At 38.0% G+C, this 10890-nt stretch overlaps 1 protein-coding gene across 1 annotated transcript; it reads right to left on the reverse strand.

Moving 5' to 3' along the window:
* Positions 1-209: 209 nt before the first annotated feature.
* Positions 210-10889, reverse strand: TMEM64 (transmembrane protein 64; the record flags this gene model as incomplete). Its single annotated transcript, XM_008631236.2, has 3 exons — positions 210-2852; positions 5175-5330; positions 10854-10889. Coding segments are annotated over 3 exons (387 nt in total), but the record flags the coding sequence as incomplete, so codon positions are not given.
* Between the last annotated feature and the right edge of the window lies 1 nt (position 10890).

Consider the following 10890-nt stretch of genomic DNA (forward strand, 5'->3'; position numbering starts at 1 on the left):
ATTTAATAGAATTAAGCATGTATTGAATTAAACAAAAGTAAAAACCAAGTCTTTTTCCCTTGTCAGTAACTCCCCACCCATGGAATTCATCCTAAAATTCTAACTTGTTTCTCCTTCAATGCAGACAATTATCTTTGTATGCATAAAGATAAGACTCCACTGCACCTTCTTTCCAACTACGTCACAGCAACTTAAACATTTAATACATATTCCTTTAAAGAAATTTGAGTGAATTTATTGTATAAAATTATGATTGGCATGGTACAGAAAAGTTCCTTTTAATGCACGTTTCCCATTAACTTGTACACAAATATTACAAGTATCAAGCAAAATGCAAAAGTCTTAAGAACTAATTCCATACTACAAAAGTGTTCACATAGTGAAGTTACTCTGGTTACAAAATGTCATGGAAATAAAAGCACTTCAAAATACGTATTTGGGAAATGTCTCAAATAATCAACGCAACCTTAAGTTAGTTTAAAAATGCAAAGAGATATCCTCTTCAAAACACTATTGTTCATTTGGCAAGATGGAGCAAAGTTCAGATCAGTTCACTGAAGAACTGTTCTTTCGAAGAAACAAAAAAAACAAAAAAAACCCTTTAGTTAAGAAAGGACTCAATTATACTGTGATGACAAATAACGCCATCAAAGCTTTATCAGGCTCTCTTGCTTTCACACAGAGCTGTCAGAGGCAGAGATGTGTAAATGAACACTTCCAGGTATATACAGATTGACTTTTCAAAAACCAACCAACCAATCAAAACTAAACCCAAAACCAAATGAAATCAAAACCAACCAACCAACCAAAAACCAAACAAAAAAAACCCCAAAACAAACAAAAACCCCCCTTGAAAAACAAAAAAAAACCCAAGCCCCAAAACAACAGAAAGGAGACAATCTGAGCTTTGTTGTTTTCATTGAACTAGTTCAGCTCTTTAGGTCGCAGGACCCAAGAACATCAATCTGCAAAGGATACGTATTTAAGGAACAAAATGGAACCCCCGCACAAAGGAGCGCGCAGACGTTCGGTTACGTGAGTGCCGCACATCCTCTCAGTAAGGCTGTTAGAGGCTCTCAGATCTCTGCTTCCCAATGGCCTTGAAGACCCACTATTCTCAAGAAGACAAAAATGCCTGGACCCTACAAACAACCTTACAAAAAGGAAGCACAGTCGTACTGTTAGAAAATAACACAAAATTTTGAAGACTGAAAGCATCCTTAAAAACTCACACAAAGTAACTACAAAATAAGCAATACTTTACATTATTTTTGTATCAGATGACTTGCATGTGTTTGAGCCATTGAACATTGGTATGTATATCTACATGAAACTCACACATACAGAACATCGTGTTCAGGCATTATTGTTGTTTTTCTTTTGGACACACACACAAGTAACTGTCAGGTTATCCAGTCTATTTAAATGCGGTGAAAAACAGTCCACAGCAGGCGTAAAAGGAGCAGTATCCAATACAGTGTTGTCTTGCAAAAATGGAGTCAGAATTCCTGAGTCTCAGAGACATTGCTCTCCTCTCCAATACTGGATTATTTCTTTTCCAAGGAGAACTTCTCGTTTTCATTTCTTCACTCTGATGAAATTTGTAATAGATTGTGTCTTTTAAAAAATGTAAAACTAGTATAAAAGATGTGCCAACCAAAGTGAATTTTTAAAGCTCTTAAAAGGGAGAGGGGATTCACTTACAAAATAAAGGCCACCTTCTTGTAAAATTAGTACTGCTAATATCCCATCATTCTGTTTAGAGCAGAGATTTAGCTCCCTGTTCTAGAAGCCTTACCACATGCAGTCATGTGAGCTGAAAAACTTCATCCTTTTAACAATTAAAAATATCATCTATAGGACTAATGTGGAACAGCCCTTTGTTACAATCACCAAGGTGGCAAAACCAATTAAGTGTCATTCAAATAGTCATAGCAATCTAACTTCTGCATTTTCCCTTGTACTTTGCATATTACACAGTGTAACTTAAAATGTAATTTAAGAGCACTTCAGTCCCACAATGTAGGATTTAAGCTTGTGTGAATACATTTGCATGGCTCTGCAACATTTGTAATGGTTTAGAAAAATACATTCAACCAAAACTTTATATAGGGTTCTATTTTTTTTAAATCAAAAATGAAGAAAAAGCCAAATGGTCCCATCATTAGCTAAATAATACACTCCAAGTTCTGGAAGCAATTCCAAAGCAAAAGCACATTCAAGAATAACATATATAGAATTGCATACTTTCTCATTCACCTTTATCAGTAATAAAATTCTACTGTATATAATTATTCAGCCTTATAAATAATGCTAAGCAGAAAAATATTTACCTCTGTGCTACTTTTTTGTTTATAGAAGCATTTTTCAGTTTATAGGAGCAAAGGAAAAAAAAAACTAAAGTGCAGACTACAGGCCATGACAGGCATAATAAATGACCAAAGGTGCAGCCAAATTTGCATTTACATCTTAAGTTACTTTGCCATCTTCCTCATCTTACTAGAAGTCACCCCATGTGCAATTAAAGAGGTTGGTTTGTGCCACAGTACAACCTGTAATCACTTGTAATTTTTTAAAAATCTATTTCAATTGTCCATAGATATTTCTAGGCAATAGCTCAGGTTCACAAAACCTTACTTAGTTATTAACACTTGAAATCACACAATATTGACACCCCCTCCAGAGAATGCCACTGTCCTCTTGTTGCAGTATGTGGTTGAGCCATTGATGCTTGGCTGACTGGCTTTAACAAGTGATGTCTTCATTTCCATCTCACACGCTACAATAGCTGCATTGAGTTCCACTTGAGCCCGGTGAACGACATAAAACGAGAGTCCTATGCTTATGACAATCTGCAAATAAAACAAGAGTGTTGTGGGCTGCATAGGCTGTGGGAATCAATGCAAAGCAACTGACCTGAATGAAACAAGAAGTTGTCAATGCAAAGATTCATGAAGGCATCTGTTGACTCAAGGCTTCACAGGCAAGACACTGGAAGGGAGACGAACTTAGCCAGTGAGGAGCTCTAAACCTACATATCCTAACAATGTAACCAGCATATCAGAACACAGACATTACATGGAACTTAAAATATTTATATAAATTGAAAAGATAACTTTCTTTCTGTTGAAATCCATACACTTGTTAAAAAGCAATCCTTTCAATAAAACACAAGTCAAGGTTTTAGCTGAGATCCTTCTTAGAAGAAAAAAAAAAAAGATAAAATCTTTAAAACAAAAATCAAGATATCTCATAGTAAGAGTCCCTTTGAAAGACTCAAGTTCTTCTGCCTTATTTTAAGAATGTTAACTAGCTGGAATCTGCAGCGTCCTTTCAAAAAGCCAACACAACCTAGAGTTCTGAGCCCAAAACCTGAACTTCGTTACTAACTGGTAGGGCTATGTTTTCTTCAACAAGGAGGACTGCATGGCAGACGGTGCTGGAATATCACTGAGTAAGACAACTGACAAGTATGAGCACAGGACAATTGCAGCTGGAAGGCACCCTGGCAGTCTCTAGCCCAACCAGCTGCTCATAGCAGGGCTGGCTGTAAGATCAAGACAGGTTGCTCAAAACTTTTGTCCAGTCAGGTCTTGAAAATTGTAAAAGAATAGAAATTTCACCACTTCTCTGGGCATTCTGCTCCAGTGCTTGACTACCCTTGTGGTGAAAAAGACGTTCCTCACCAATTTAAGTTACACATTTCAAAAGCTGGCCAAGAGTCACAATGATACTATAGACACTAAGTTTTGAATAGATAGGAAAAATTGTATTCTAGAAGCTTACTCAAATATTTAAATTTGATTTGGTTTAGAAATATTACTACCAGTAACCTGGTAGTTTTTATCTACTTCCTAGATAAATAATATAAAAATATATATATACATAGACAACCATGAAATGTGATGGATTTTCAGAGCTATTTACTAAATCAAAGTCCCATCAAAGCTCAGCCAGGTGAAACACTCGGCAGATGCCTGAGAGACAGTGGGAGAAGGCAAATACTTCCTCCACTAAAGGCTTCCCCTTCAGTTATTCAGTCACATCCCAAGGACTGGTCTCAAGGAGGTTAGTATTCCTTTTACAACATTCAGGTTATCCAGCTACCACTTACCTGAGAAACAGTTATGTTACAATCTATATAATCTGCAAAGGAGAGTCAATGTCAATTCAAAAAAAACCAAAAATATATAAATGGGAGGGAAAAAAGGAAAAGACCACTAAAAACTACTACCCTGGAAATAACATTTCATGACTAAAATAATAGCTGATCAAGAAACCATTGATCTTCTCTTTTACCTATCAAGACTATCTGCCCCACACTTACAAAGGCATTTTCAATACTCATAATCCTGTTTCATGAAAGCTATAAATTATAGGTTCTATTTAAGAGCACACAAATTTCAGGGCAAGGGGGGGAAGGTATGTTTAAAATGGTCCAAGACTTAGTTTTCTATGTTAGCATTGTTAAACATGATTTTTATGACTGTAAAAACTGAGGAACAGAAATTACTGCAGTACCTACTGAAAGTCTGCAAACCATGGTAACTGCTAGTCAAGCACAGCCTGAAGCACTGCCACTGTCAGAGAAGGTTTTAATATATAATATAATTCTGAAATACCCATAACCTCTATGCTCATAATGGTCTCACACCTAAGTCTTACACCCAAGATTATTTGATTAATATGATAAGTTATTTCAAGAGGTAAGGTCATGTAAAGGTATTTGATACACTTCTCATTAATTTACTCACTTGTAAAATTAGGCTATTCTGATTTAGGCATTAGGAAAATGTTACCCTACAGCATTTTTAATCCTGAATACCTATGCAAAATGGGGATGCTGAGTACTAACAGTGAACACTGCACAGGTGCTGGGTCTACATACACATAAGCTTTTGTGTAGGGGTGGTTTGACAAGTCTAAAATTCAGCAGATTACCCTACAAGGTAAGAGAAGAAAACTTACCAAAAACTGTGTCAGAAAAAGAGAACACCGAGTAAGTTCTGCTTTGTGTTATGCTGAGGTGTGAGAGAATTTTCTAACAGCATAAAACAAAATCTAAAGAAATCAGTATACTGCAAACCCATTTTTCTGGGTATCTAGCAGTCAACAGGAATCACAGACAGACAGTACTGTTACCAAGGTCTATGAAAGCAATTATTTTAACTGACCTGTAAACCAAATACAAAATAGCCACTAACACTTTGTTCTGCAATCACATCCTCCATGGTGCGCAAGGTAGTGCCCAAGTATGAGTTCAGGAGCTGAGTAGGAAGCAGCCCAAGTGAAGAAGCCATCAGGTAGTTGGGTAGTGACAAATCTGTAATCTGAGTAAAAAGAATAAGAAATCAAACGCAGCTCCGACACAATCTATGTGTGCAAACAACCAGACTACCACTTCCCACAATCATCCCTGCAAAATCATGAAATATTCTACATTCCTTCACTGAAACTTTGATTCACATATGGGGGAAGAAAATACAACAAATTAGTATGTATCTAGTTTTCATCTGGCCTTAAAAGGTTTAAGGTTTGATTTCATTTCACCTCACGTTACGCAACATCTCTGTGCAAAAGTCATTAACTGACTAAAATGCAATTACACTGCTCACAAAAGATATTTATTTTTACCTGGTGAACAGAGCCCTTGGATTTATGAGAATTTACTTGTGAGAAGAAATTACTTTATCAAATGTGAAGGTCTAATGCAAAAATCTGTTTTTCATTTTACACGTATGGCAAATAATACAAGAGGTAATTGCTCAAAATGTCACTGTATTAAATATGATCCAGGTAAACAGAATGGCAGATACAATTTGTGCTGGGTAAGTTATGAGCTCATTAAGATACACGTTCAGTGTATCAGTGATCCCTATGAGCAATATCCATCTGTAGCTATACATATATATGAGTATTAAGATTGTCTACCAAAGGTATTTTGCAACACACTTCAATTAGGGAACAAAATAGTACACACAGATATAGGTTTTATTCATGTCTCTGGAAAAAACACTAATACTACTTCAGTATTTTCTTCTCTTTGCTGTGAAATTTCTGTTCTGTGTCAATAGGTAGATATATGAGTTTACATGGGAACAAAGTACAGAGTACCAGCTAAATTAGGATCAGCAGCCATTGGGAAATATTAAAGGCAAGTGTCATGAGGTCAAAAGATATTTACACAAGAAGAAAGAAAACAGGAGGAAACTGGGTTAAAAATGAGTATGAAAATGATGATTTTGAAAACAAGCAGTCCAACAAATTTTCCACACAATTCAGCTAATAATAACAGAGATCTAATTAAGAACAGCCCTAATACTGAGAGCCTACATGGAAATTATAGACCTTGCCAGTTTTGTAAAATATTGAATACCAAGGAATAGCAGCAATGTTACTCATTTCATCATCCTATTCTTAAAATAAACTTTAGTTACTGTGAAAGTCAGAGTGCTGAATTCTAAGAGCTCTAAGCACCATCAGTGGAAAGTTTTTGGGAGGAAGGGCAATGGAGCAGCAGAATGCAATGAAGCATAAAGATTAAGAATAATTCACTGGAACAAGATCCAGTAAGCCATTTCCAAACTTCACACTGCATATTATACTTCCCACAGACTGAAATACATACCAGCACCACGAATATTATATTTCCTTCTCTATACAAGATTAATTTAGATTTATAATGAAAAAGGATTGCATAATTATGTCAGAACTTAACATTTGACCAATACTTTCAAAAGACTTTTTTAAACATTGTTGTAATCTGGGCCACGTAATAAGAATGCACAGTCCAAACTTCCCGTATTGCCAGGGGAATGAAGGAGCTGCTATTAAAAAGTTTCTGAAATACTAACGCAGAGGCAAGATTTGCTAAGTAGGACACTATCATTACATCAAATGGAGCTGGGAAACTTCCCAAAGATTCCTTTGACACTCCTGGCACCTCTCTCATTTCTGTAGATGTATTAAGGTCACTTCAGTTGCACACCTGGATGTGTCCTGAAACAACTGCACCTCCTGTGTCATGAGAGAGATTGTTTCCAAATGAAGGGGAGACTGCCAGTGGATACACCGAATTACAGCTTATGCTTCCCACTGCAATGAAAGCTAAGGAGAGGGTGGAAAAGATTTTGAGATGCTCTTTTAACTAAACTGTAGGTTTAGAGCTACAATTGTATCCCTTTCCCCAGAGTGCACAGGAAGTGCACAGCATCCCTGCCTAAGGAACTAGAGAAATTGTCAATAAAACTTACACTTTCCATACTTTTCTTTCTAGGAACTTTACCTGTTCTATGAACCTGCCAGACTGGCATCTGTATGGCCAGGATGCCTAACAGAGTCTACCAGGGCTCTGTTTCTGGTGAAAGCAAAATTAACCCTGAAATCCCAAACCAAGCATGGATACAATTGTGTTATGGGCCACAACAGAAATGCATTTAAACTGTATTTAAATACAATTAGGAACTACCTAATTGCACTGATAACAACAGCCATGAACTCCCGCACTAAGCCTTGGACAGGCTTTGTCCTGTGGAACCTTTGTGTGTTCTTTGCAGCTGACACCTTTGGTTCAGCACTGTCAAAGAATAAATGCATCTGTCAGGACTTTGCTGGGTGCTCCCATGGCTTTAGGGATTGCAGCACAATTTCTCTTCCCTCAATTTACAAAGCCCTGTGTTTCAGATCAGGTAGGCTTAATGACCAACAGCAAAGCTTAACTCTGGTGCACCTTTTATTTCTCCAAAAAAAAGCCCAAAACAACCCCCCCTGCCCCAAAACCCAACACCTCAAAAAAACCCCAGTAAATAAAAAAAAACAAACCAGCTGTCAACTTTCCAACAAGCAGAGCAAGCAGAGTGCATGTTCTTGGAAAGCAGGTACCATTTCTTCAACTCTGACTTCATTGTATGCATTTCTGAACCCAGAGATGCACACTTGAACGCTCAGATTTTTTAATCAGATTATTTCTTTCACATAATATTCCTCTTAATGAGGGGGGAAAAGTATGAACTCTCATCTAACCTACATCTGGCACTACAAATAACCAGTTTGCACAAATCTCACTCCAAGAACACACTCGTGGGAAGGAGATGATAACCTGCATACCAGGCCTCCTTACAGACCTGCCTCCAAAACACTCAGGAGTTGCCAAGGTGAGAGAGCTGAGTGTGGGCAAACTCGTCAGTAAGAGCTATCAACCCAGCCCAGCCGCCCAGGCCGCCCTGGCATCAGGAGTGACAATTAAGCAGAACTCACTCAAAAGCAATACAAACATGCTTTCAGTTAGCAAGTGCTAAGTCTTCCAGACAGGCAAGTAAATACATTACTTTGCCCCTCTACTATCAGCAGAACAACCTTTTAAGAAGCAAGATCTTCATGTCTGGTAAGACACTAAGGAATTTGTATGAATTTTCTTCTTGTGCTACTTCAATTAGTATGATTTCCTCACTTATCAAATCCTAAGAACCTCTTCCATCTTTCTCTATATCCCTTACAAGTCAGCCTCCCGAAAACCCTCAGCAGATGGTACATGCCACTGAACAAGTGCTTGTAGAAATCATTTAATCCCAGCCCTGCAGATGACCCTGCTCACATCAAGGTTATGCCTTTCCCTGAAGCTCATGTGTCACTTCCTTCCTTCTCTCTCATTTAAGTATTCTCAGTACCTCCAGTTTACTTAAAAACATCCACACGGAAAGCATTCTTAGACCAAACCACTGGAAAATTAAAGATGTGTACTCTTTCTTAAGTTCACTGTTCTTTAAAAATTAATCCTTTTCAAATTCATTGTTGAAGTTGCTAGCATGGGGAAATGCATTTCAAACCTAAAAAGAGTGTTAAGTTTTCAGGTAAGTCAGATTTCAGGGAAATGACAGCTTGGTCTGTGTAGGTAGAAAACTGTATTTTTTATGTAACTTAAACTTGACTCAAAGTGAGAAACTGTCTTGAATTCCTAGATTTGTATGCAACACTTTTCAGTGATCTAGTAGCTCACATCAAATGTTCTCAGTGAAAAATTGAGTACGCACTGTGTTTTGACTATGCTGCAAAGCAGTAAATCAGGAGTAATAAATGTAACCACCAAACTAAAATTAGCAAAAAGAATCCAAGTTACTTGGCATAACTCAAGCATCTGGCTTCATCTCATTTCCTATCTACTATTTTAACACTGAAACCATCCACTTGGAAAGAAAATTATTTAGCCTGCAGAACATGAATACAAACCACAGTGATTTACAGCATCATTTTAATATTGAACTGGCCCAAATACTCTGCTGAACAGTGTTTCCAACAGAATGGTTATGCCAGGAAGGAAATAATTTTAACTTGGTAATTCTCTGGTCTGTTCTTCAGATCCAATACTACTCTGTATCATCTGCTGACTACTTCAAGTGACACCCCGGAAGCTGTGAACAAGCAGAGTACAACAGCTCTCCCCAGTTCAGGAGGGTCACAGCACAGCAGAAGCTTCATCTGCTACACTGCACCTCGGGCTCCAGGAGGGACTCTGCTCCCAGCTGGGCAGGTCTGAGCCTCTTCAGTCCTGCAGTAACATATGTTAACAAATAAAACAGCAGAGGTTCAGCTGTTCAGTTTCTCATTCTTAACAAGGAAATGGTTAAAGGATCTGCTTAAAAAGAAATTATACGTTGCTACAGCTCTTATGGACAGAGATTACAGCTCTGGAGATGAATGCTCCAGTACACATAGTTTTATATACAGCAATTTAAAATACTTGGTGTGAATGTTACACCCCAAAATTGTATGGATTAAATTTTACTTAAAAGACAAATTTGGTATTCAGTGACCTACTAATTGCAGACAGATGATTCTGTCAAAATTAAGTAAGTGCTTCAGAAGGGTACAGGATCAGGACTGCAGACAGGGAAAGGAAGGTGGGCTATAATAAAGTGGCAGGCCAAAACACTTGCTTAGACAGTCACTTATGTTAAAGAACATACATGTTACTGATAACATTTTAAGTATTTCACAGTCCAGTTTGCTTTGGTTTGACTTCTCCAAGTTAGTAGATACAACTGAGGCTAACACAGCCAAAACCAGATCCTTCAGACAAAGAACTTGGGAAGCAACGAGGGTCCGAAATTGTCAGCAAAACAGCAAAAAGAACACCCTCCATGTTCTTCTTTACTTGTTTCTTTAAGATGATCAAATAGACCAAATGAATGTACCAATCTTCACCCGAAAGTAGAAAGAAAAGCAAGACTAATGCTTTTCCACACTCAAGTTTAAACTAACTCTCAGTGCTACTCTAGTGTACAGTCCCTTTTCAGGTCTGAGGCTACATCATCCTGCTCTGCCCAAAACCTGCAACCTCTCTTGTAGCATGGACTTAACACCCTGTATGGATTTGCCAGATGCATACTACAAACACCAACCACATCGAGAAAGAATTTTAATCTGTCCACTGCTTTCTTTCCAATATGATTACTTATATTAAGTAGTTTAGGAAGATCTGGCAAGACTTCTCAACTCTTGCCAGCTTTTAAAGCGGATCATTTTAAAAGCACAGACATCTCATAACTGTTGAGTTCTCCCCAGATTTTGCTATGCAGCACCTTGGTGATTCTAACACCAGAATACAGTCTTGAAAAACAAGAGAGCAACTCGAACACAATGCCAGTGAGCAAGACATCTCAAAAATCTGCCTGCTGTTCCTGTACATGCACAGAAGAGCACGCGGAGAGGGTTGTTTTTACTGTTCTTAAGAGAGAGAAACCACGGCTTGTTCCCAGGAAAGGAGGCGACCTCCACCAATAACAGCAGCCACTATGCCGAAAGACGTCCTTCCCACACTTCTCTTTCTTGGCCGCACAGCCCAGGCAGGGACTCACCGCGAAGACGGCATTCTGCAGCCCGAAGGGGATCAGC

The sequence above is a fragment of the Corvus brachyrhynchos genome, unplaced genomic scaffold (genome assembly GCF_000691975.1).
Source record: "Corvus brachyrhynchos isolate BGI_N302 unplaced genomic scaffold, ASM69197v1 scaffold293, whole genome shotgun sequence".
NCBI classification, from domain to species: Eukaryota; Metazoa; Chordata; class Aves; order Passeriformes; family Corvidae; genus Corvus; species Corvus brachyrhynchos.